The 27,677-nt window shown below is 39.3% G+C and overlaps 2 protein-coding genes across 16 annotated transcripts in view; one reads left to right on the top strand and one right to left on the bottom strand.

Moving 5' to 3' along the window:
• LOC145521066 (uncharacterized) overlaps positions 1–27,677 on the top strand; it is a 102,116-nt gene that overhangs the window by 43,656 nt on the left and 30,783 nt on the right. For 7 of the 14 annotated variants that reach the window (XR_014065067.1, XR_014065063.1, XR_014065071.1 and 4 more), the window contains 2 exons: positions 21,563–21,719; positions 26,293–26,929. Coding sequence is in view for 5 of the 14 variants with exons in the window: in XM_081528890.1 (XP_081385016.1) it covers positions 21,563–21,719; positions 26,855–26,929 (232 nt within the window). In the remaining 9 variants the exon portion in view is untranslated. Of the gene's footprint in view, positions 1–21,562; positions 22,603–26,292; positions 26,930–27,677 lie in introns of all 14 variants that reach the window. The other 7 variants (XR_014065069.1, XM_081528893.1, XM_081528891.1 and 4 more) reach the window with 3 other exon arrangements.
• Positions 9,365–27,677, bottom strand: part of ARFGEF3 (ARFGEF family member 3) — a 183,155-nt gene continuing 164,842 nt past the window's right edge. The window contains exons 33-36 of one of the 2 annotated variants that reach the window (XM_081528883.1): positions 26,673–26,794; positions 18,150–19,368; positions 17,019–17,249; positions 9,365–11,615 (exon numbers count right to left, since the gene is read on the bottom strand). In XM_081528883.1, the coding sequence (XP_081385009.1) occupies positions 17,058–17,249; positions 18,150–19,368; positions 26,673–26,794 (1,533 nt within the window). In that variant the 3' untranslated portion in view covers positions 9,365–11,615; positions 17,019–17,057. Of the gene's footprint in view, positions 11,616–16,740; positions 17,250–18,149; positions 19,369–26,672; positions 26,795–27,677 lie in introns of those variants that run through there. The other variant, XM_081528884.1, reaches the window with a different exon arrangement.

Here is a 27,677-nt window from a genome sequence, read left to right as displayed (position 1 = left end):
AGCTGTTGATATCTCTGCTGAATCTGAATGAGAGCCTTGCTGGGTAGAGTAAATTTGGTTGTAAGTTCTTCCCTTTAATCACCTTAAATATATTACGCCACTCCCCTCTGACCTACAGTTGGAGGGTTTTTTTTTTTAACAAACTGCTCCATTACTGACTGTTCTATGAGAGAAGCTCAAGTATTTCAGTTACTCACCAGTTTCTGGGACACAATTTCATGGTGGGCTTTTTAGCCCTGTGTGGCATGGTTTCAGTTATTATAGAGTTAGCTAGATCACATATTTCTTGGGAAAATACTGGGTTGGCCAAAAAGTTTATTTGGGTTTTTCCATAAGATGTAATGGAAAAACCTGAATGAACTTTTTGGCCAACCCAATATTTTATTTACATGTGATTTATATATCGCTTGCTTACAAGAAGGCTTTAAGGTTGCTCATAAATAAAAACAATGCAAAACTAGAGGGCAGGGTGATGAGTGCTACCAGAGGATAAGAGTGAAACAATTCTTTCCACATGGCTGGAAGAGTTGAACTTCGAATCAGACCTGGGCTTGGATTCCATTTTTCTTAGCTTGGCAGCCTTAGGAAAGTTCCCTCAGTACACTTTTCTTGCCATAACATGACATGAATTGAAAGTACTTTGTTGAGTGATTGTAAAGAGTAAATAAATTGAGCTAAGATATGCAGTAAGTAACATGGGGCCAGTAGGTTGTTACTCCTTTGCTCCTTAACACCGTTCTCTATATAAGCCTGAATTTAGCTCTGAGTTTTCTGAAAGTTAAAGTAAAAACTAGAGCAAGCAATTGCCTACTTTTTGAAAAGTCAAAGTCTTATGAAAGACAAGGTTGGCGATTTCTCATATCGACCCTCTTTAAAAGCTGTGGGTATAACATTAAATCTTAATTCAGTGAAGGCATTTCTAGAGGAAGCTGAGATAATTTGGTCTAAATACATTGCTTCTCAGCTGCATAGCTTAATGCAGGAATAAAATTAGAAATTCTAAAAGTTGTGGATATTTAAAATGACCTTTATGTTTGTCTGGAATATTACCTCTCTCAAGTTATCCTTTTGCAAGTGCTAGATTGTTGGGTTGAATACAACCATCAGTTGAATTTTGTGCTGCTTATTTTTATAGCAGATGGATTTATTTGGTATTTTTCATGGTCATGGGGGCTTCCTTGGTAGTTCAGATGGTAAAGGATCTGCCTGCAATGCAAGAGACCCAGGTTTAATCCCTGCGGGAAGAGCCCCTGGAGTAGGAAATGACAACCCACTCCAGTATTCTTATCTAGAGAATTCCATGGACAGAGGAGCCTGGTGGGCTACAGTCCATGGGTCACAAAGGGTCAGATATGATGGAGCCACTAACACTTTCACTTTTCATGATCATGACACCAGGCTGTCTCTAATCCTGAGGACTACTGTAACACAATTATTTTGAGAATACAGATTTTTTAAAAAGGTCTGAAATTTAAGTTTGTGGGTGATTTCAACTGACTGAGATTGGAGATGCTACACTGGACAGGGTTTTATCCAGGTTGTTAATTTCATTTTCATCCCAGGGCATCATGTTGTGATGGAGAGAGCATGGCTTTGTGGTCAGACTGATTTGGGCTTGATTCTGGCTCTGCCAATTGCTAGTCATGTGACCTTCAGCAACTTATGCTCCCTTCCACTTTCTGGAGCCTTAACATTCCACCTGTAAAATGTGATCTGAGACACTTACTTACCTTGCAGTGTTTTGGTGAGAATAAGAGGAGATATGGCAAGTACATTGTCTAGTACAGTCTGAATATTGAGATAGTGAGGATATAGTTTTGGGAGCTTGATTAGATTCCCTACCATCTCATGCTCCATTCAAGCAGGAAATATTCTTTCTATCAGAAGTTTAAACACAGAATAGCAGACTCCCATTCCTCTGGGAAGTTCTGTCCTCTTAGTCTCACCTTTCTTAAGCAGCTTACTTCAGTGGTGTATAAATTGATTTTTAAAATGAAAATAAGGAAAAAATATAATGAACAAATGATTAGTCAACACTGGTTGCTTCAGTATTGATGTCATAGGTAAAGTTCTCCTAGATTTATTTCATAGTCCATTGACTAATAGCATGAGATTGTGATGATAAATGAGTTTGATCATTTATCTATCAGGTTTGCCTAATAAAGTTATTGCCAGAATTAGGTACTGAATATATTAACAATGACTATTAGCTTAGTAATTAGTGGTCAAATTGTTTCCAAACCTGTAATGTTTGGTATATTCACTTATAGGGAGCTGAATCTGGATAAGAATTTAAAATTCAATCTTTTTATTAACACCTTACCCATGTCATCTTTAAATATTGTTAGTTCTATTTTTATTTTTGAAATATTCCTAATTCAAAGCAGTTTTTAAAATTTACATCAGACTAGTATTTTTTTAGTTTAAAGGGTCAATCCTGACATTAAAACATTGAATTTTTCTATTGTTAAATTCTTTTTTCTTATAGTGCATTAAAACCCAGACCAAGTGAAATTTTTTAAAAAAGTATGAAATTCATGGCTATGTACAGAATTTTATTTTTAGTAAACTTTAGAGCAGGGAGATACTTTGGAGTAGGAAAAAAATCTATGTACTGTTCCTCATTTGAATATCTCCAAAGCAGGAGCCTTTGCGAGACTTTACAGGAGCTGCCTTGCCATCAGAATTTTGGTTAGAAAACTGAGTTGTTCATATTTTAATGGATGTTGGCAATCACTTCAAGAGCTGTGTCACATGGAGATGAGAGAATGAAACTCCGAGGTAATTCGCTTACAAACACCCTGTGTTGGTCTGGCACTGGGAGTTAGGACTTCTGATTCCCTGGTTATCACTATAGAATATAAGGTGACCTGAGAGGAAATGCACATGTCCCAAACATAGCTTGATGAGTTTACCCTCGATTTATAGCCATCCTTCCTTATGATCATCCTAGAATGGAATTTCCTTTACTGACTACTGTGCCACAGATTCCTTTGAGGGGAATCTGTAAATCTCTTTTCAAAGTAATTTTCAATATCTTTAAATGCATAGAGTAGAATATATTTTATTACAAATGAAACCAATGTAGCTATCAAAATACTCAACTTTTGAAACACTACTATGTACAAATTTTTTCCCATTAACACATTAAATGACAAGATTTAAGAGTGGTTCTGATAGTAACTCAAGTGCTTCCCAAATATGAAAATTTTGAGGGATCTGCAATAGGAAAAGATCTGTGATTTTGTGGGTAACAAGTTGCTGGGCCTGCCATCACCACCAGGTTTGCTGCCTACATTTCAAAATAATAACATGGTAAATTTCAGTTAGAAGTCAGTAAAAATAAGGCTATGTTTTTCTCTTTCTTGTTTGTGAATCACTTAATTATATGCATACCCAAGTTACAGATCTCTGCTCTAAAGTAGAACTACCTGGGGGCTTAAATTCTTGAACAACTGCAACCCATTTCTGGGCCTCTCTCTACACAATTTCTTTGAGGAACCAAGCTTACAGTCTTTTACATATTATACATCAGATAAACAACTAGATTCTTAGAATCTAGATATACAACTAGATTCTTAGAATCTAGATATACAACTAGATTCTTAGAATAAGACCAAACATAGAATAATTTTTTTAAGAGTGATCCCATAGGCTATCAATCTTTTTGAAAGCTTGTCAAAATGCAGATCCCTGAGCCCTGTGCCATTCATACTGTGAGAATTTCTGAGGGAAACCTGCACACCTGAAAGTTCAACAGTCAGTCAAATGATTCTTATTTACATTACAATTGGAGACTGTCCATGGTAGCTGAGCTAGTTCAGGGTGTAAGTAGGAGGGGTTGTAGGTGAGAGGAGGCATGCTTTTGATGGAGACTGAGCCACTCAGTAAGCTTTTGTCCAGTTATGTTCTTTATGAAGATTATATAGAGGAATAATTTACAGTTCTAAAATTGAATTTGTCTGTAATCTGCATGGTTTTGTTTGAGCCCTCTGAACATCTCTGGCAGGTATGCAGTTTGATTCTAAACGGATTTTGCCCCTCCTACCATCTTGATGGGGCTTCTCCTTTGCCTTTGGATGTGGGGTATCTTTTTTTGGTGGGATCCAACATTCTCCTGTCAATGGTTGTTCAGCAGTGAGTTGTAATTTTGGAGTTCCCACAGGAGAAGATGAGTGTACATCCTTCTACTCTGCCATCTTGAAGAAACACACACTAGCAAAGTAATGCTCAAAATTCTCCAAGCCAGACTTCAACAGTACATGTGCCGTGTACTTTCAGATGTTCAAGCTGGATATGGAAGAGGTAGAGGAATCAGAGATCAAATTGCCAACATCTACTGGATCATCAAAAAAGCAAGAGAGTTCCAGGAAAACATCTACTTCTGCTTTATTGACTATGCCAAAGCCTTTGACTGTGTGGATCACAACAAACTGTGGAAAATTCTGAAAGAGATGGGAATACCAGACCACCTGACCTGCCTCCTGAGAAACCTGTATGCAGATCAAGAAGCAACAGTTAGAACCGGACATGGAACAACAGACCGGTTCCAAATCAGGAAAGGAGTACATCAAGGCTGTATAGTGTCACCCTGCTTATTTAACTTACATGCAGAGTACCTCATGAGAAACGCTAGGCTGGATGAAGCACAAGCTGGAATCAAGATTTCCAGGAGAAATATCAATAACCTCATATACGCAGATGATACCACCCTTATGGCAGAAAGCGAAGACTAAAGAGCCTCTTGATGAAAGTGAAAGAGGAGAGTAAAAAAGTTGGCTTAAAACTCAACATTCAGAAAACTAAGATCATGGCATCTGGTCCCATCACTTCGTGGCAAATAGATGTGGAAACAGTGTCAGACTTTATTTTTTTGGGCTCCAAAATCACTGCAGATGGTGATTGCAGCCATGAAAGTAAAAGACGCTTACTCCTTGGAAGGAAGGTTATGACCAACCTAGATAGCATATTTAAAAGCAGCGACATTACTTTGCCAACAAAGGTCCGCCTAGTCAAGGCTATGGTTTTTCCAGTGGTCATGTATGGATGTGAGAGTTGGACGGTGAAGAAAGCTGAGCACCGAAGAATTGATGCTTTTGAACTGTGCTGTTGGAGAATACTCTTGAGAGTCCATTGGACTGCAAGGAGATCAGTCCATCCTAAAGGACATCAGTCCTGGGTGTTCATTGGAAGGACTGATGTTGAAGCTGAAACTGCAATACTTTGGCCACCTCATGTGAAGAGTTGACTCATTGGAAAAGACCCTGATGCTGGGAAAGATTGAAGACAGGAGGAGAAGGGGACGACAGAGGATGAGATGGTTGGATGGCATCACTGACTTGATGGACATGAATCTGAGCAAGCTCTGGGAGTTGGTGAAGGACAGGGAAGCCTGACATGCTGCAGTCCATGCAGTCACAAAGAGTTGGACACGACTGAGCAACTGAACTGAACTGAACTGATAGTCCTCATGGGCTTCCCTGGTGGCTCAGTGATAAAGAATCTGCCTGCAATGCAGGAAAGCCAGGTTAGATCCCTGGATCAGGAAGATACCCTGGAGAAGGGAATGGCCACTCACTCCAGTATTCTTGCTTTGAGAATTCCATGGACAGAGGAACCCGGTGCTTTGTAGAGTTGGACACGACTGAGTAACTATGAGTTATAATTCACATGAAGTGGGGGATGTCTTGCTGGTTAGCTAAAATATAAAGTGGGACTAAATCAGCCACTGGCAGAAGGGAGGTGAGATGCCCAAGTATACCCAGAAGCAACTAGAAGGGAGGCTATGGAATCAGGTGGAGGACACATTTGGTTTACATGCAGCATCTGAGGCTCCCAGATGGGAGGAACTGAGCTCTGCTCTGTCATAAACAGCTCGTACATCCCAGGGGAGAGAATTTGGGACCTTAAAGGAAGAGGACCTGATAAGACAGCCCTTGCTCCCTAAGTAGGCAGAAACTTTTCTGATGCTGCCAAGGGCTAACGACATTGGACTTGGGAGAGCTTTTCAAGCATCAACTCTGGGGGCATTTCCTTGGAAATAAATTTGCATTAGTAGGAGTGGCTATCTCTGCCTACCCCCACCCACTGCTGATTCCAGTTGCCTTGTAAACCCAACCAGATCAGGATTTTAGGTAATTCACTACAAAAGCTGATGTAAATCTCAGTCCATAAGTTCATATATCAAATTTCAATTTTATTTTCTTTTTATTTTTCTTCTAACTTAAAAAAGTGTATTGAGCCTCATTCTGCCAGGATGGCTGATCACTCTTCTACTTCTATTACCATCTTTCTGCGGCTCTGTGCCACACATTGGGGGTTGGGATTTTTTCTCCATGCTATCTGGCCTGACTACAGCCAAGGAATACCATGTAGGACTGCCTTCTCTTATAGCTTTGCCAATGCAGAGGTCCTCCCTGACCTGAAGCCTTTCTGCTATTAAACCCCTTCTTCCTCTTTCTTCCAGCCCAGCGAATTCAGCTCTAGTCAGAGGAAGGAATTCTTTTCCCCTATGTTTTTCCCTTAGAGAATTTGTCTACCCTCTTCCTTTCCATGACACCCTTCCCTCACAACCCAAATGAAATGTCCTCCCTTCCTCCTTCTCTATCTCGGAATATAAGAGCCAGAGAATCTCACAGGCAGTTTGGTCATTCGGCCCCATCATATCCTAGCCCTCTCCTGAAACAGTGACCCCTGAACCACCTATCTACTTGAATAGATACGGAACAGATGTCAGCTATGCTCAGTTTTCCAAGAAATCTATTTCTAAGTAACTTTGATATGAGAGGTTTGTAATGATATATTTGTTCTACTTCAAAAATAAATCTATGTAGGGTTTGAGAAGAATGCTATTTTTATAATTTATTGTTATATTAGAAAATCCATTAGTATTTACTGATTTGATAGCCATCTCAGGAGCTGATTAAAACAAACCTTAAACTATTAAACTGTTAACTCTAGTATAGCCAATAGTATCTGTTCCTTTATAATTGGTAAATTAACTTCAATACTTTCACTTTCACTTTATGCTGGAGGCTTCTGTATTGCAATGTTTAACATCTAATTTATTTCAAGATTATTCTCTGCTGGAGAGAATGGCAGAAGGATGTTGTTTGACTTCTTTATGTCATTTGCACTAGTTACAAGAATAGCTCAATATAATAAATATTGATGAAAGAAACCATATCAAAATCAATTAAAGTTCAACATTTGAATTCTCTGCTCTAAACTGTTATAAATCTGATCCCTTCATGTTGAAATAGTACTTTTTTTGTGATTTAGAAAATGCTATAAATTTCTCAGGAATTTAATTATGCCGTACCATCTCTGAGTTTGGATGAGATCATTAAATGGGATAGTTTGTTTCTCTGACAACCAAACATTTTGTTCAACCAGATTAAGTTAGCAGGGCAGACTCAGGGCACAAATGACGGGATGTTGTAACTAGGAATCTTGAAATACAGTAAAAACACAGTAAAGATGAAAGGCATGCTTAGAGTGCTCTTCCAAAGGCTTGAGATAATAGGAGTGTTGGTCAGTATTTAAAAGCCACAATATTGCATTATACTTCAGTTTTATTTTCACTTCTTTACTGAATCTATCTTTAGGCTGGATGGGAAAGTGAATTTTCTAATGAGTGAAATGAAATATTTATCAAAGTTAAATCATAACAGAAGTTTTGGTCATAAGCCACATAATTGAAGCATATCCAGTCTCTAGAGAAATACATATAGATTTATGCACATATTGTATTTATTGTGAGATACTAATAATGGAAAAATTGGTTTTGACCTAGCATTTTTTAAAAAATGTTTGGTTAAAGGGATCTGCATATGAGCTGCTGACCTCATATAAGACTGGCACAAGACGTTAAGCTTTCTGTGTTGTAGTACACTCATGGATGTGAATGTCAAGAATATGTCCACACTAGATCTCAAGTATAAAATCATCTTGCAAAACAGTGGGGCTAGTTATGAAATGGGTTATTCTCTAACACATAATAGTTGGCATTTATTAGGCATTAGCATTTATAAAGCGCTGCAACACTGGAGTGTTGTTTTGTGTTATCTTAAAACAACCTGTTGAGATTATACTCTTTTTATGGAGTAGGAACCTTGAGCTCTGTACACAAGTGTTGTCTGGTCTTCCTACTCCCAGGAAGGGGCAAAGCTTAGCGTGTGACCTCAGCTTCTCTGGCTGAGTCCCAAGGCCTTCTCTATGCTGCTGCAGCTGTCTCTATGAACATGGCTGGTCCCTTCTTGGTGTTGTCCTTATGTAAAGTATGTTACTGTCTATTTTAATTTTTTTCATACAATGGAAGGGACTGAGTACAACTGTGAGTTTACCAGAGTGTGTGACAAGAATGATAGAATCATGATTTAAGGTCATATACACAGATTCCATCCATTTTGTACGGCTTTGATCCCTCTAGTGGCCAAATCGTTGTTTTCCACAATTTGGGTATGATGATTCCTAGACTTATGCTCTCAATAGGCTTTTGAAAGAGTCATTTTAAAAACTGCAATCCAATAAGATAATGAAGTTAAAAGTGGCTATTAAAAGCTAAAAAGGCTTTTTTTAATATTACATTTTTAATAACGATATCCTATTAATTTAGGGATTTGGTTATGAACAAACAAGGTAACATTCACTTAGTTTTTTTAAATAAACTACATCAATATCTACTCATATGAATTTGATATCCATTCTCAGGAAAAGAAGCATCAAAATAACATTGCAAAATAAGCTCTCATTGTTAAAAAGGAACCAATGGTGCATATGAAGTAAATATATACAGTATTACATATAATATATCTACATACTCTTATATATAATATATATTATATATATAATATATATTAGTTATATATATATTATAAATAATATATAAGACATATAATAATATATAATATATAATTATTATTACATTATATTTTATATCATGTTATAATTGTATAATTATTATATAATCATTACATAATTATTTTATAATTATAAAATATATAATTATATATTGATAATATATTACACATTTATAATTTTATAATTATAAAATATATAATTATATATTGATAATATATTACACATTTATAATTATATAATTATATTACATATAATTATATAATTATATGTAATATATAATACTATGTTATATACATTTTTTTCTTCAGATGTATTTTCTAGGTGTTCACCAAATTATCAACAGTGACTATCTCCTAATTATAGGTGGAGGGGAGAGTTTCTTCAGAGTAATGAAACACCAAAGAAAGGAACCTAGTTCATTTAGCAGATTCTGTAAACAGGATATTTACATAGATTATTTTGATATATTTATTCAGTGAAAAAAATGGTTTCACATACCAGATTTTTTAATGCATCTGAATCTTTATTCTACAACACAAGCAACATAAATACAATATCTTTTAAAATATTTTCTCTTTAGAATTTTCATTTTCACCTCAGATAAAATGTACACAAAATACACTTGCAAGCTTGCTAACAGGAACCTGTTAAACAACAGACAGATTATATCAAATCAAATAGTTATATCAACATATAAAGGACAGTAGTTTTCATTTTTTAAAAAATAAATGTGACCAACTGACTGAGTAAGAAGGCAAAACAAAAGCTGTAATTCCTTGACAAGTCCTTTGGGGTAAACAAAATGCTTCAAGGCTCCTGGTGCAGGGGATTGCAAAGATGAGTTTTGCATTCTATGGATAAAATGGTATACTGACTCAAATCATTATGGCTATACCAAGCTTCAGTAATTTATAATTTTCAAAGAAAACAAGTATAGTCTTTGGCATAATACAAGAAAGGATAAAAGGACCCTTACCACCCATTGGCTTTACTTAAGAGTGGGAAATGGTAGTAGGGGAACCGATTATAACATAACTTATCTAAGTCTATTCCTCTTAGAACAGCAGGAAAATCATCTCTTGGCACGATTAGGGCAAGAAACTTATTATTGGCTCTCCCCTCCCACTAAAAACAAATCAAGAAACAAAATCAGACAAAACCAGCCTTTCCTTCTGGGCACTTGCTCCTGCCCCGATCATGCCATACCTGGGAATTCTACCACATGGTTTCAGTTGAAACCGAAAATACCAAAAGCATTGACCTTTGTCCAGTTTTACCTATTTTGTGGGAAACCAATTTTTATTAGAGCGAACTACTTCCAACAAAAATTGGATGAAAGACGTGAGAGGGAGGGACACAGAGTTGCCTGCACTTAATCATGAGGCGGCCATGGTGGAGTCAGGGCCGTGCGCTTCCGGACGTGAAGAGAAAGCATATTTCACGTCTTGGTTCAAAAGACTGGCCTCTAGATTCCTCTCTCCCCTTTTTGGCACCAGTTGGTAAGACAAAAATTATTTCTAGAGATTAACTTTTAAAATTTAATTTAGTATCAGTTATTATTAAAAGAACTAAATGCACACACAATTTCCAAAAATCATCATGGGAAATGCAACTGCAATAGGAAAGCTTCAATTATTTCCATCTACAGAGGCAAGAACGTCAATCCTCGACATCATTGACACTGATATGCTTTCTCATCTAATTCCAGTAAATATAGTCATTATTTCCCACTTATATAACAGTTTAAATAATGTCAGGATACTTAAAGAGAAGTCTTTAAAGAAACTTACTGAACCAATAAAAATTATGTGTAATTAATGTGTTTATAAAAGGGAGATTATTTTAAGGTACTTAATTTTTTTCTCTTGTTTTTCTTTTTAATAGAAAAAGAATTTCCAAAGTGAATTAACTGAATAAAGAGTTAGGAGATAAACTAAGGCTCCATTTATATGTAACATGATTTCACGGTACTCCCAAAACACACTGATGCCCTTTGACATTTTTCTCATCATTTGGAAGATGAGATTACAGATATGGTCTCAATTGGGTAGATATGTGCACAAACATAACATATTTACTGTAAAGTCCTTATAACAGGCACATATGCTGCTCAGAAGGGAGTTGGTTCAGTTTGCAAATTCCCATGAAGCCATTTGGTAGACTTTACAGATACATAGGAAATTAAAATATTAATTTACACCAGACAGTTAAGTGAAAGATGAAGGCACATCAAGTAGTATGATGCCATCTTGATGTGCTGATATTCTGGTGACTGATGAGGGATATAAAACTACTGGCAAGGGAGAAACTACTCAAACATTTCTGGAGCCAGGAGCCAAGGTTATGGTGGAATCAGCATGGAAACATCTCTCAAAACTGTGTGGACAGAAGAAATTAAAACACTACATACTTTAAAATCACCTTCAGTACAAGTCAAAAAGTCAACATGATACAAAAGGTTGTCCATAGAGTTAATGTTTCTAAATACAAAGACGAGAAGCTCACACTGATCTCACTGTTCCATAGAACGTATACATTCATTGTCTTCTAGCTTGTAAAAATCAATTGTTGGCATGATAAACCTGGAAACTGGGAAGATTGAACAGGAATGCTGTAGAGAATCCAAGTTGTCAGTTTTTCTCTAGTGCTTGATAAGTCAGGCTGATCTTAAAGGGAGTAGTTAGAAACTTTTTCCAGGCATTGGTTCTGAAAGTGTGGTCCCCAGATCAGCAGCACTGGCCTCAACTGGAAACCTGTTAGAAAATCAAAGCAAAATGCAAATCCGTAGGCCTACTGAATTGGGCCCTCTGGGCATGGGCCCAGGAATCTGTGTCTTAACAAACCCTCCAGGTGATTCTGATGTGTGCTAAAGTTTGACAACTGCTGTTGTAAAGTCATACGATACTAGACAACCACTGCTTGAACCTTTAGGATAGGAATTAACAGTACAAATAACTCCTGGTAGTTAAAACGGCTGCAAGGACCAGAGTTGGATGGAATTCAGCAGAAGCTGACTGCAGTTTTATCCGTAAGATGGCCAGCTAGTCTCTCCTTCCTGGACCCTGGCCTCACCCAACTCCCGCTTTGCATTATTATACAGAGATAGAGGGGAAGGGTTTTGTATGGTGCGAGTGGTGTGTTTTTCTTCAGTTAATAAATAGTGCCCTTTACAAGGAAATTAGGCATTGTTCTCAAGTAAGTTTCTCTTACATTATCCCAGGGGATGATTTTTATTTTTTTTTGGTCTATCTTCCCTGAAGTAATCATTGTATTTTGGAAATCTAAATGGTGTTTTAATCAAAAATCTTGATTATTAGTTACTTCCACATCAAACACATATATTACAATATAGCCAGAGCAAAGGGATCTCACAGAAAGACAGAGACAAAGTTTTCTAGATTGCTCTACTTGTGAACAAGGAGAACACATTTCTTTTTTTTTTTTTTGGATGAGGCATACTTATAAATGGGTTCTTTACCCAGTTTCATACATCTTACCATACAATAAGCTCATATATCCAATTAAAAAGTGCTTAAAAATAGTCGTTTGCTTTTTAAGGCCACACTAAATCTCCCTAAATGGTACCCAAGCAGATGTAAATTTTGTCATCCACTTAATGCAGTATGTTGGATTTTCCTTTTGCCTGTTTCCTTATCTACAAAGCAAGTAGAATATTTAGGTGTTACGGTATGTGTTACTATGGATAGTGACCTGATGCCCGCAGTACCTGAATCTTTAAGCTATCTTGTCTGACCAGTTGTTTCCTCTTCAGAGAACGCACATTTTGAAAAATGGTTACTTTTTGTGCATATTCCCAAAGTTTGATGATGACCTACCATTTAGTCCCACATACTTCCTAGGGAAGTAGAGGCACTGTTGGCTACAGGGTGCTTTATTCTGAGTGATTAAATGGTAATTGATAAAGGTCAACAGATCCTGTCTCTCCAGACACAGACTGTCATGTTTTTCTGTATAACATCTGGCCACAGACAATATTATTCCATCATTTCCACCTAATTTGGCGAGTTTTTAAAATTTCCACTGAGAATCTGCTTTAAAAGTTTAGATTTGGTTTCTTTATATTATATATGACCTTACTATGCCTAAGCACTATCTTATTCTTTTTCAAATTCTACTTGAAAAATCTCCATAACATTGTAGATAGGGACATCAATGAACTATCTTCAACTTATTTTAACTGTTTAATTTCTTGAAACACTGAAGTGTTTGTGCGCTTAGACATGGTGTTGTAGAGAGGCCTTGGCCTTTGAATTCAGAAACATCTCTTTTGCAACCAACTTTACCATTTATGAGTTATCTTGGACAAGTTTTCTGAACCTCTCAAGAGTCTGCATCCTCATCTGAAAAAAGGAGGACAACAATACTTGTTTCACAGTGTTACTGTGGGAGTTAAATATGGTAATCTTGGTTAAGGTCCACAGTCTCAGAAGCGCTCAGTGATATCCCCCCACCCCCTGCTGTTTGTAACCTCTTGCTACTATTATCAACTCCAAACAAAGGTCTTCATTTGCTTAGTTTGATGGGACTGATGACATGAATGAATTTTTCTTTCTGAGAAAACTTTCCTACACGAGCAATGGTGCTGCTGCTGCTACATCGTTTCAGTCGTGTCCGACTCTGTGCAACCGCATAGATGGCAGCCTACCAGGCTCCGCCATCCCTGGGATTCTCCAGGCAAGAACACTGGAGTGGGTTGCCATTTCCTTCTCCAATGCATGAAAGTGAAAAGTGTGAAAGTGAAGTTGCTCAGTCGTGTCCAACTCTTCGTGACCCCATGGACTGCAGCCCACCAGGCCCTTCCGTCCATGGGATTTTCCAGGCAAGAGAACCAATACTATGATGTATTTGGGGAAGTCAAAAGGGTCTATTACATAACTGCATTACCTTCTTATAGTTAAGGCTATGTGACTTTCTCAGCTGACTTTGTATAAGTCCTCTCCTTAGAACACCAAGAACAACAGCAAAGCCTAGTGATCCTAGTACAAAGAAGTTTCAATTTAAAGGTACTATGGAATTATGCTAACATTTTGTCATGTTGGATTTAGTCTGAGCTGATATATGTTAGCATCTGCGTTGGTTAGTCAAATAGCCTCAAAGTGGTAAAAAGGTGTCCTAGTTTTATATTGATGGAGAAGGCAGAAAAATAATCATAAGGGGAGAGATGACAAGAGGGTGTAAAGAGGCAGCCTAAGCATCTGTAAAAGTTGATCAGGAGATGCATGAGGTAGGAGAGATGCTGTGAGCAATTTATTGGCCCTCCCTCAAATCTCCCATGGCAAGGAGAAATCTGTTGCAGAGTGTGGTGTAACTGGCTGGGCTGTTCAGTCAGGAATTCTTTTGCACTTGAGTTTTACAGGTGCTTCTTCACTTTGGAAAAGATGAACACTTTACCAAAATATTAGAAAAAGAATAAATCTCAACCAAAGGGTAACACACTTTTGGCAGTAAATACAGGCAATTAAAAGCAAGGTGCAAAATCTTATTCTACTTAGATCTGAAAATATATGCTAATAGCTGTTGAAACTACAAAGGCTTGTCTTGACCTTGGTCTTTCAGAGACCACGGGAGGGGATGAGAGAGATGGGGAAAGGCAGAAACACCAGAAAGAGTGATGGACTGAAGGGGCACTCTGGGGAGAGACCACTCAACCAAGGGTTTTTAATTATCTCTCTCTCTTCTCCACCCCTGTGAAGATTTGACAGACTTCACCGTGACCTGAAGTACTATTCTTTGGAGATTATTTGCATCAAGCAATGTCCTTTTTGAAAACTGCTGATACCTCTGAAAAGTATTACTGTGGCTTAGCTAACTCTCCAGCTGAAATCTGACATGGATGTGGTGTACAGTGCATGTTGGGAATGGAGATGGGCTGAAGACCACTGTAGGCCTAGGGGTGGTCTAGAGAAAAGATGATGTGAAGGGACTAAAACCCTCTGACAAAATTGTAGGTAGAGAACGGATGTACATTCTCTCATCTTTTATTCTTGGGACCCATAATTAAGCTGGTATTAGAGCAGAGTTGGGGTAAACTTGTTTTCATAACTGCGCCATGGATCCCGTGATAGAGAATAAATTCTGATTTCTAAGCAGTTAACAACCTCTAGGACATGACATTCATAAATTGAGACTGGCTTCCTTAGAACTTTTATACTTTATAAAAAGTGCTAGGTATAAATGTTTTGTAATTAATTTGCTAATACTCTGCTTTGCTGAAGCTCCTCTCTCACTCCCATAGATTGTGGAATACTCACAGGTTCACCAGGAAATGAACCTTAGCTAAGCTACAAAAAGAAACAAAACAACCATGGTGTATGGCTTTTTTAAAAAAAAAAAGTACCCAACTTTGAATTCCACTTAAAAATATACAAAGTCAAAAGTACAGAACACAACTCACTGCTATACCAACAACTCATTGCCTGTTAAGGTCAAATTGTTCACCTGTCTCTAAACCTGCATTATTGTCTAATGAGCAAAAACTGAAGGCAAGGAGTGTTTTGTGGAACTGGAAACATGTCTTCTGAATTCTGTGGTGATTTCTAGATGGCATAGTGAAGGATAAGGTTTTCTACTTTAGAATGCCTAAATAATCAGGGAGTCTGTCTTCCTCTTAACCTTGTATAGAGTTATATATTCCCATGGAAGACAAAATTTAAAAATACTAGAACTGAATAAAGCTGTCAGTTTTAAATCCTTACTTCCACACTGAAGAGCTGATGCTTTAGGGATACGATGTTCAATTTTCAATAATTATTAGGAGCTGGGAAAATTATGACATATATCTTAGCAACTAACTCTTTAGAATGTGTATGAGTGGGCTTGATTGAGGAATTGCAATCACTTTTATAATTTAATATTAAATATACTGTAAATAATAAGACAAAGATTCCAAACTGTTGAGTGATAATTAGAAAAATAAATATCCACTTAAAATAATGGCCTGAATAAAAAGGCCTCAAACATGGCCAATCTACTTGCCAGAGAGGAGAAATATTTTAAATTGAAAAACTTTATTTCCTAAACTTCATTCTATGATCTTTTCTCCTGTAGTTTTATGTTATTTTGAGACTACAGCATATATGAATGACACTATAATTTTATATGATTGTTGTCTAATATTTTCAGATTTTAAATGGTTTAATCATCTTTTTTCCCCACCTCTTCCAACTGTCTCCCTACCCCTGTACTTCCTGCCCCCTTCCCTGAGAAGTCTGCTCACTGGACGGCAAATTTTGAGTTCCTTTTTCCCAAACATGTTGACATAAAATGAGTTGTTTTGTTTTCTTAAAAACCAAATGTTATACCTTATATTCAGATTATTGTGGAGCATAGAAATGTCTGTGCAACAAGGAACTAAGGCACCATTTTTGCTTTCCCTTTTCATATCTTGCCTTGGGAGCAAAGCAAAGACTAGTGGGACTGTCAGGGTGGCCAGTCAAGACATTTGGAACTGTATCAGCCAATACCACGGGGTACTACGCATCAAAGGCTTCCATGCCACAGACTTAAAACCCTGCCAGGAAAGAACTTTCTCCCTTTAGAAGCAGGGACATGAAGGCACAACAGTACCTTACATGAAGTTGGCGAATACCAACCAGAAAATCTTGACACCTTAGGAACAATTTTGAAATATTCTGGAATATTTTACAGAGGAAGTGAATCTTCCCTTTCTTGATTAGGACACCCAAGAATACATTTTTTCCAACTGTTTCTTCCCTGCCGAACTTACAATCATAATATAGTTCTTCCTCCAATTAACCATGTCTGATACAAGATTTCTGCATGTACATCAGCTTGACTTACCACCAGATATTTCTTTAGCTATTGCATTTTTAAAAATAATGAATCAATGGATCAATGTAGTGTTTTCATAGCAGTGGTCCTTGAAAGTGACCCATTTGGGGATAACAGTACAGGCAAATGCATTGGGAAATAAGATTTAGAAATGTGTCAAGGAATGTAGACTCTTCAGAAATGCTCTGCAAAATGAGAGTATCACTCACGTCATCCACGTATAACCTTAGTATCCAGAATAGCCCCAGCGCTGATTAGTTAGGGATGGACTGGGTGTTCTCTAAGACACTGGGGCTGGTGGTGGGGAAAATGCTATCAGTTGGATTGGCAGACATACTCTAAACTTTCCTAGTGTTTTTCCTTGAGCCTGGAAGGTGGGTCTTCTACATAATGATGTCATAGACACGGCCCACTCTACCGAGCCATTCTCTCACAGCCTGGCGAACTCGGATGTCAGTCACGTGACAGGTGAGCTGGCTGATACACGGGAACACTGCTGGCTGGAGGGCTGTGAAGGTCTGGTCTGGGAGGATCTGAATCTGATTGAGGACTGTTAGCACCATGTTGGTCCATGCCTAAGAGAAATGAATTAAGAGAATGAGCAGTTTTCTCCAGTGGTTTCATTTGTACATTTGAGTGTGGCTAATCTGCAAATGAGTTTTCTCAGGCTTCTAGCTTCAGTAAGTAAGTCTTTACTTTAATGTGCTTATAATAAAATGTCAGCTTAAGTTAATATATATAAAGGGTGGCAGAGACTCATCTAACATTAGGAATATCTTATTTTCAGTTTTTACCAAGTACAAAATTCTTATTCTTCAGATGTTTAAAAAATCTCTTGCCTTCTCATAATGAGAGTTTCATAGGCCACAAGACACTTAGTCAATAGTCTCTATAATACCTAGAAAACTTGGAAGAGGTCTTCCCTGGTAGCTCAGATGATAAAGAATTTGCCTGCAATGCAGGAGACCCAGGTTCGACCCCTGCATTGGGAAGATTCCCTGGAGAAGGGAATGGCAACCCCTCAGTATTCTGGCCAGGAGAATTCCATGGACAGAGGAGACTGGTGGGCTATAGTCCATAGGGTTGCAAAGAGTCAGACATGATTAAGTGACTAACACTTTCACTTTTTGCCTTAGTTTAGGATAACATCTAAATTGTGGGGCTTCCCCAATGACTTAGCCGATAAAGAATCCCCCTACAATGCAGGAGACACAGGAGAGGGGGGTTCAATCCCTGGGTTGGGAAGGTCCCCTGGAGAAAGAAATGGCAACCTGCTCCAGCATTCTTGCCCATGGACAGAGAAGCCTGGCGGGCTCTAGTCCAAAATGTCAATGAGACATGACTAAGCACGCAGGCATAGCATAGCATCTAAAATTATAAGCAAATTGCCAAGACATGAAAAAGCAACTGTACCTAGCCACCCTCCTGCATGGCCGGGCGCAGCCCTTTGCATCCTCCGGTGAGCGGGGACCCACCTGGATCTGGGCTTCCGCGTCCCTCGCGGAGACACTCCGCGAGCTGCCGGTGGAGCCGGAGCGGGGCCTCTTCTCCTGGCGCAGCAGTTCGGGGCCGGCGCTGAAGGAGTGCCGCATCTGCCCCTGGTCCATCAGGTGCTGGGGCCGCTGGAGCAGCGGGGAGCCTTGGCCCCTGGCGCCCAGCGCCTCTCCCTTCTTCTCCACCTTGACCTCTTTGGGGAAGATGGGCAGGTTGTGCTGCTGCTTCCTCTTCTTGTACTCGGTCATCAGCTTTGAGATGGTCTTGTCGGCAGCCATGGTGTAGATTTTGTTGCCCGCGTTCTCCCACCACTCCTTCTTGCGGCTGGGGTCCTTCTTCTCCACCTTGGGGCTCGGGGGCAGCAGCAGCAGCTCCCCGCTGGTCCCCCTCAGGCTCAGAGGCTCGCCCGCGTGGTCCCGGGTCTGACTGCGGTCATCCTCGGAAGGCGTGTCTTTCCCCGAGAAGCCCCCGGTGGACGGGGTGGAGGACTCCGACTGGAAGGAGGGAAGGATGAAGAAAGGGTCGCTCTTGAAGATCGGGGCCTCCTCCATACTGTTTTCCAGGTCCAGGTGCATCTGGATGTAGTTGTTACACAGCTCCATGCACAGCTTGTGAAGCCTCTTGACCAGCCACACCCAGTCCGCGTTGCTGACTGGCTGGACGCTGAGCGAGGGCATCCGAGCCCTCCACTGCCTCTTCTCTTTGCCTCTCGGGGGGCTCACCTGGGCAGTCTCCTCAAAAATGTCTTCATCTTCTGATGAACACTGCTGGGACGAATCTGTGCTCCTCTCGTCGTCCTCAAAAAGGACCTTCTTCACTTGCTCAGCAGTGATGGTTTCTTGGTTGCTAAGAACAGCACAGACCAGCGCGTGGAAATAAATGTTGAAACTCATGGCGGACTGGCGGTAGAGGTTGGCAGCGCCCCCTATGCCAGACACTTTCTTCAGCAGGCACTTCAGCCCTGGGCTGGTGTCAAACTCTCTGGCCGTCCTGTAGGAGTCCAGCAGGAGGTCAAAGATGACGGCCAAGTTCTGCATAGAGATATATCTGAGGAAGCCAGCCAGCTTGGTTTCTGGCCCTTGGATCTTCTCTTCCCCAGGAGAGGGGCCTTTGACAAACTCTTCTAATAAGATATCATATAAGTTCTGGAGTAACACTTGATGGGATAGTAAACTCACCACAATTTCCCTGAAAGAAACACTTAAAATGAAAAAAAAAAAAAAAATGCATTGGTTAACAGCCTGCTGCCTTGTATATGAGTTACCTTAAAGCAAGTGAGATCTTACACAAACAGAATGACTAGACAAAATTACAAACTACTTGTATTTCTTCAAAAAGGGCCAATTTTTTGGATGACATTACAGGATGACAACTTTAATCATAAATAATGGAATTCCTGACTATTCTAGGAGCTATAGAATTAATGTTATGATACTGAGTTAACAATTGTCAACAAGCCTTGGGAAACAGAGCGATTTTATAAAAACTTTTTAACATAGGCACAAATATGTATATAACCTGTTTTCTTTAGTAGTTATGAGTAGTAAACAAATCAAGAAAATAACAATTTCTGTTGAGTTATATTAATTTTAGGCTTCCCAGGTGGCACCAGTGGTAAAGAATCTGCTTGCCAATTCAGGAGATGCAAGAGACATGGGTTTCATCCTGGGTCCGATCCCTGGGTCCAGAAGATCCCCTGAAGGAGGAAATGGCAACCCACTCTGGTATTCTCGCCTGGAGAATTCCATAGACAGGTGGGCTATAGTCCACGGGGTTGCAAAGAGTTGGACACGACTGAGCAGCTAAGCACACACACAAATACTAATTTTAATTGGCCTTTGGCATTTTCCCTTAAATCCAAGGCTTTTATTATTTTAAAGTATTGGCTGAGGAATTTTTAATAAATAGAAAAATTATAATTAACATTATGCTTGGATCTTTGAGTTCATTTCTTTTCCTCAGTTTCAGTTTTTCCTGACTATCTGTGAATGAAGTCATTATTTCACTAAGATAGGCTTAAGAGCTTACAACCTCTATTATGCTACTTATCTAGGGAATTCCAAGAAGTAGCTAATTGCAAGATTCCACAGTTTTCTTTTCTCCAAAAGCATAATTTTATTTTGTTCAGGCATAGCCTCTGAAAGTACAAAGTCAGGAATGTGATAGTGTGTTGTATAGCTCCTATGTTGGGTGCATATATATTTACAATTGTTAGATCTTTTTCATTGATCTGCTGGTCATTATGTAGTATCTTTATTTGTCTCTTGTAATAGTCTTTATTTTAAAGTCTATTTTGTTTGATATGAGTATTGCTACTCCAGCTTTCTTTTGACTTCCATCTGCGTGGAAGACTTTGTTCTATCCCCTCACTTTCTGTGTGTGTGTGTCCCTAGATCTAAAATGGGTCTCTTGTAGACAGCATGTATACAAGCCTTGTTTTTGTATCCATTTAACCAGACTATGTCTTTTGGTTGGAACATTTAATCCTTTTACATTTAAGGTAATTATATGTATGTTCTTGGGCTTCCCAGTGGCTCAGCGGTAAAGAATCCTCCTGTGATACAGCAGACGCAGGTTTGGTCCCTGGGTTGGGGAGATCCCCTGGAGGAGGGCATGGCAACCCACTCCAGTATTCTCGCCTGGAGAATCCTATGGACAGAGGAGCCTGGCAGGCTACATAGAGAGTGAGACATGACTGAAGCAACTTAGCACTCACGCACACGTGTATGTTCTTATTGCCATTTTGTTAATTGTTTTGGATTTATTTTTGTAGATCTTTTTTCTTCCTTTCCTCTTTTCTCCTCTGGTGATTTGATTACTAAATTTAGTATTGTGTTTGGATTCCTTTTACTTTTTTGTGTGTGTATCTATTGTAGATTTTTGGTTTGCAGTTATCATGAGGTTTTGATACTGTAACAGTCTATACATAAATAGGATTGCTTTAAATTGCTGGGTTTTTTTTAATGTTAATTTATTTACTTCTACGCTGGGTCTTTCTCGAGTTTCAGTGATCTTTGGCTACTCTAGTTGTGGTGCATGGACTTCTCATGTGGAGGCTTCTCTTGTTGCAGAGCACAGGACCTAGGTGGGCAGGCTTAGTTGTGGAACATGAGTCCAGTATCTCCACGGCATGTGGAATCTTCCCACATCAGGGATCAAAACTGTGTCCCCTGCACTGGCAGGCGGATTCATCAGGGAAGTCCCTGCTGGTGTTTTAATTCTGAATGCATTTCCAGTTATCTTGCATTTATTCTCTCCTGTTCTCACGACTGCTGACTTCGATATCATATTTGTGTGTGGATGATTTCCTACCTTTATTGCATGTTTGCCTTTACCAGTGAGCTTTTCCATTTGTAATTTTCTTATTTCTAATTGTGGCCTTTTCTGCCTACAGAAGTTCCTTCAGCATTTGCTGCTAAGCTGGCGTCTTCCTCGAGGGCTCACACCAATGAGTACTCCTCCAGAATGACTGCCACAAGTGTCCACAGCCCCACAGTGAGTCACACCTGCCCCCTTGACTGCCTCCACAGGAGATGCTCCAATACTAGCAGGTAAGTCTGGCCCTCTCTCTTATGAGGTCATTGCTTTTTTTCTCTGGTTGCTGTGTACTTGAGGCCCTGTGTGTGCCCTCCAAGAGTGGAGTTTCTGTTTTCCTCAATCTGGTGGAATTTCTGCAATCAAATCCCACTTGTCTTCAAAGCCAGATTCTCTGGGGCCTCATCAGCGCATCCTCCTGTTGCCAGACCCCCAGGCTGGGGAGCCTGATGTGGGGCTCAGAACTTTTACTCCTGTGGGAGAACTTCTGTGGTATAACTGTTTTCCATTCCAGTTTGTGGGTCACCCACCTGGTGTGTATGGGATTTGATTTTATCATGATTGTGCTCCTCCTACTATCTTCTTGTAGCTTATTTGTCTTTGGATGCAGGGTATCTTTCTTGGCAGGTTTGTGTTTTTTTTTGTCCATGGTTGTTCAGCAGTTAGTTGTGATTTGGGTTTCTGGAAGAAGAGGTGAGCTCACGTCCTTCTACTCTGCCATCTTCTAACCCGAAGTTTTAGAATCTTATTGAAGTTGATTTGTAGGCACCAAACCAGTTTTCCAGGACTAAAAATGTTCATGCTTTAGATGCATATGTATAAAAGCTTTATTTCTTCCAGTTTGTGATAGAAGAGATCCAGACATTGAAAAGGTTTAACTTCAGAGGTATTATAGGGCTAACATTTTCAAAGAAAGAAATCGACAATTTAATTTGCAGCATTCTAAAGCAATTCTAGAAGAGAGAGCACTCGCTCAGAACAGGCTAATTCCTTCCTTGCATCCTTTTCTGTCAGCAATGACATGGGACTTGTTTGTGGGCCTTGGATGTGCACCTGGGGGAAGTGGGAGAGAGTGAATACTCTCTAGACATCTGGCCAGATCTCCTGATTGAAAAGCAGGTGAAACTCACCAGTCATGCTGCTGCTGCTGCTGCTAAGTCGCTTTAGTCATGTCTGACTCTGTGCGACCCCATAGACGGCAGCCCACCAGGCTCTGCCGTCCCTGGGATTCTCCAGGCAAGAATACTGGAGTGGGTTGCCATTTCCTTCTCCAGTGCATGAAAGGGAAAAGTGAAAGTGAAGTCGCTCAGTCGTGTCCGACTCTTAGCGACCCCATGGACTGTAGCCTACCAGGCTCCTCCGTCCATGGGATTTTCCAGGCAAGAGTACGGAGTGGGATGCCATTGCCTTCTCCGCACCAGTCATGACAACCTCCTAATCAGGGCAAAGACCTGATAAGGCGATATTACAAGTGAATACTCAAATACTTGGTGATTCAGCTCCTTTTGTTTGGTTGGATTCCTGTACTAAGAAAATATTTTAATTCATCACTGTGGCTTTGGTTTTATGGTTTCTCATTCTTTTCATTGCTCTTAGAATTTCATGAAAATAGCTTAGATCATGTTGCAAACTAATTCTCATAACTGGATAAAGACAATTATAACTCATTCATACTATAAATCTGTTAATATTTTTTGCTTTATTCTTTTTAAAGTTTTATTGGAACACAGTTGATTTACAATGTTGTGTTGGTTTCAGGTGTATAGACAAGTGAATCAGTTATACATATCTAAAAAAGAGTGGATTTGAGTATTCTTTTTCCACAGAGGTCATTAGAGTATTGAGTAGAGTTGTGCTATATAGTAGTTCCTTATCAGTTATCTACGTTAATACCAATCTCCTCATTTATCCCTCCCTCCCCCCCACCACCCCGGTAACCATAAGTTTGTTTTCTACATCTGTGGCTCTTCCTGTTTTGTAAATAAGTTCATTTGTGCCGTTTTTTTTAGACCATGAATTTAAAAATTACTTTTACAACTAGCAGGAAAAATATTTTAACTAGCAAAAGAAGAAAAAAAAACCCTCCCATACATTTTTGAAAGGCTGACTTTGTCCTTTGTATAGTGGTATTTCAGAGATAACATTGTACTTTCAGCAAAAATGGAATAAGTTCAAAGCACTCACAAAACCCCTTCTAACAAATCACTTAAGCAACTTTTTTTGTGGTAAAATGTTATATAACCTAAAGTTACTATTTTAACTATTTTTAAAAGTTCAATTCACAGGCATTAGGTGCACACACAATGTTGTGTAATCATCACCACTATCTATTTCTACATCATCTTTCATCATCCCAAACAAACTCTGAACCCATTAAAAAATAATTCCCCAATCCCTCTCAACTTGCCCGCCACAGAAGTAACTTTTGGTAAGTTATCTGAGGTTATCAGGAGACCTGAATATGAACTCTTCTGAAGAAGCAGCTGTGAAAGCCACCAGTTTGGTCTAATGCCTCAGGTCTGCAACTACAGGACCCTAAGAAGGGAAATCCTGTCACTTATCTGGCCTCCCCACTGCCCCATACATCTTCAAGGGACAAGGCAGTGCCTTACTCATCTTCTTCCAGGGCAAGTATATGGTGAGAGAAATGCTCAAACAAAGTAAGAAAAACCAGCTTAGTGCTGAGTGTAGGCACCCGGAGGAAAGAGTCTCCAGGAGCAATGGCTCTGACACTTCAGCCCCTTTCCACTGGCAGCCTGGACTCCTGAAGTAAGACGCATACCCAGGGAGAGTGTGTGTGTGTGACTTCTGCAGGTATAAGCAGCCTAGCTCAGGAGAATATTGCCTGTTACCTGAGAAATGCAAAGCCTTTTACCAGCAAACGCCTAAAGAGAGAGTTGATCAAAGCCATGTCAAAGCATCCTATCAACCAAGGTATTTCTTTTGGTGCTTTAAGATATAAATTGCTAACTGAACATGTTAAAAAGGACAGAGAATCCCCCTTAGGTTTAAGCCACATAATGCAGCAATAAGAAAGCAATGGGGAAGAAGCAGTAATACTAAAGAGATCAAACTTTCAGAAAAGTATTGAAACAGTAAAATAACTGTTTATAGATCTGTAACTCTTCATCATCATCTATGCAGACAGGAGACAAGACAGATCTAGAGCAAACCAAATCGACAGGTAATTTTTCTCCAGCACACCCTTTACGACGGGAACCTTGAAGTGGAGAAACTTACACCTTCCTTTCCTGCTTCTGATGCAAAGTGTACAGGCCAGCAAGCCTCCAGCCAGGGTAATTTGGAGTGAGCTGCTTAACAAGTGACTGACTTAAAACATGCTAATGTCAGTAGCAGAGATAAACAGATTCACAGTTAAAAGTATATCATAAAGTTCAAATTAAGATTATGGGGCTTATTTAAATGTCACATGGTTGTCAATGTCAAAATGACTTAAAAATGAAACCCAAATTTCTCTTAAATGTTACTATCTGGTTTTAGTTCTATTTTTTTTTCCTCCCATGGGTGATTTTGACGTGGACTCTTAGGAGGCAACTGACCATCACACAAACTTTTCTTCCATCTAACTCATCGTTTACTACCTTCAATGCTAAGAATTGCCCCTGTGAGTCCAGTCCAACAATGCAAAATATTCAAAGGATTTTAGAGAATGTTTTTAGGCATAGTGGTCTCTACTAAAGAAGTTAATACCCTTTTCCTATTTTGCTGAAATTTCATTGAGGGGGTAATGGTCTATTAAATCTTAACCTGTTATAGCCTTTAAACCAATAACACAGCAATATTAGGTGATCCTGTTTTTTTTCTATGTTTTATTTATAATGTGAATTCAGCTTATTCCTTTCCTTTTTCTCCTACTTCAAAAATTATTTTAGCAGGAATAATTGGCTGAAGGGACTAGAAATATAAAAAAAGAACTAAATTTTAAAAGTAGACCAAAGCCTAAAGATGTGGAAAGGAATGTACAGCCATGGGTATGTAGAACAGTGACCTGCAGTGGAGGGAAGCAGCATAGAATCGGGAGGAGCACACGGGATATTGGGAAAGGTCTATGTCTGAAGTTCAGGGGCAGGTTCACTAGTTATCTCACTTTTTATTCATGGTCTATAACTTATGAACCTTCCACATAGTCTTTTGTATGTACCATACATGCTTGACTAAAAAATTAGTACTTAGAAATTTTACCCAAATTAGGTGTATTAATCAAACTGCTATATTAACTGCTGTAACTTTTGAAAACATCAAACTCTTTCCCTACAATGGAAAAGGGCACAGGTACTGCGCTTGGCTGACCTGGCTTTGATGTTGGGTCCCCTGCTCTGCAGCCCTCCTGAATGTTTCCTCATGCACAGGTGGATTAGTGTGTGGGAAGTTTAAAAACGGAAACTTTCAGTCATTGGCTTCATCCTGAACTCTAGGAACAATGGTTTTTAGGCAGGATGACAGTAATTAAAAAGGCAAGTTTCTTGTGGCACACACAGATTTTTCTCTATCCTAACAACAACGAGAAATATTTCTCACTGAAATAGTATGGATCAGGCCTCAAATTACTTTTTAAAAAAGGAATATTAAAAAAAAAATAGCCACAAAAAGCAGGGGGGAAAAAAGGATTATAATATGTATGATGCTATAGATACACTGAGTTGTATCCTCCCCAGATTCGTAGAAGTCCTAACATCACAGAATATGTACTTGGAAAAAGGATCTTTAAAGAAGCAATTAGGTTAAGCAATTAGGTTAAACTGAGGGCATTAGGATGGACCCTAATTCAAATGACTGGTGTCCTTACAGGAAGAGGAAATCTGGACATAGACACAGAGGAGAGACCATGTGAAGGCACAGGGAGCAGGCATTCACCTAGAAGTCAAGGAGGGAGGCCTCCAAAGAGACCAGCACTGCCGACACCTTGATATTGAACTACCAGCCTCCAGAACTGTGAGAAATTAAATGTCTATTGTTTAAGCCACCCGGTTCTTTGTACGGCAGTCCTAGCAAGCTAATACATGTGAAATGTAGGACATGAACAGTCCTGTATGAAAACCTTTGCTAAGTGATTCCACAGTTGTTTTCAGCATTCTCAGCTGAAGACTGAATTACAATGAACAAGAGCTGGGAATAAATGAACTTGCCTGGTTTGTATGTGCTCTCCCTGTTGAAGTTTAGCTGCTTACCTTTTCTTGGTGTGTCCATTTGGCTTCTCATCAGGAGGCAGTTCAATAATGAGCTGACAGGACTGAGCATGATCGAAGTTGTTTGGAGTCTTTGGTGAGCACTGGGTATCCAACATAAATACCTGCACAGGTAGATAAAGGTACAGTTCTGAGTGCCACCATCCTTGACCTGCCTCTACCAGGGATCAGCTGGATGGATGGATGACCCTCGGCCAGAGATATCCTCTTTCTACTCATTTTCTCACCTCTAAAATGAGGTCAGTGATGGTTTCCTTCTTGATATGTTTGTTGAATTAAATGAATTAATAACTGTATTAACACATGCAGAGCACTAGAAGAGTAAATAGTCAATAAATGTTAGCTGCTGGCACTAATAGTAATAACACTACTGCTTCTACCACATAACAAGTCATTACATTCCAAACAGCAAGGACTGACATTTAATATTAAGAGTAAATAAAAAGGGGCTATGTTTGTGAGAGATCTTCTCTGGTTTAGATGTCTGTTTGGTACATCTATCCTATGCAGGAATGGGAAATTAACTGGGACCTCTCCTTTCAGGACAGTGATGTGGCCATGCTACTCTATTAGACACTGGGAGAAGTGACTTAGAAAATAGTAACCACTGCTTGGATTCTGATCTAAATGATTTCATTTGATGTTATTTAATCCACTTTCATGACTTACCTTTGAAAATGAGTGTTTTTTAAAGAACTTTTTCTTTCCAAATTTTGTTGGTGGTGGTTTAGTAGCTAAGTCATGTCCAACTCTTGTGACCCTACGGACTGTAGCCAGCCAGGCTCCTCTGTCCATGGGATTTTCCAGGCAAGAATACTAGAGTGGGTTGCCATTTCCTTCTCTAGGGGATCTTCTGGATCCAGGAATCGAACCCAGGTCTCCTGCACTGCAGGCAGATTCTTTACTGACTGAGCTATGAGGGAAGCCTCAAATTTTGTTAACCCAATATTCAATTATGATAATATATCTGAAGAGTGAATATGGGAG

This window comes from Giraffa tippelskirchi, chromosome 9 (genome assembly GCF_054371585.1).
Source record: "Giraffa tippelskirchi isolate mGirTip1 chromosome 9, T2T-mGirTip1v1.2.pri, whole genome shotgun sequence".
Taxonomy (NCBI): domain Eukaryota; kingdom Metazoa; phylum Chordata; class Mammalia; order Artiodactyla; family Giraffidae; genus Giraffa; species Giraffa tippelskirchi.
Note: the sequence above shows the minus strand (reverse complement) of the source record. Positions and strands in the feature narration are given on the sequence as shown.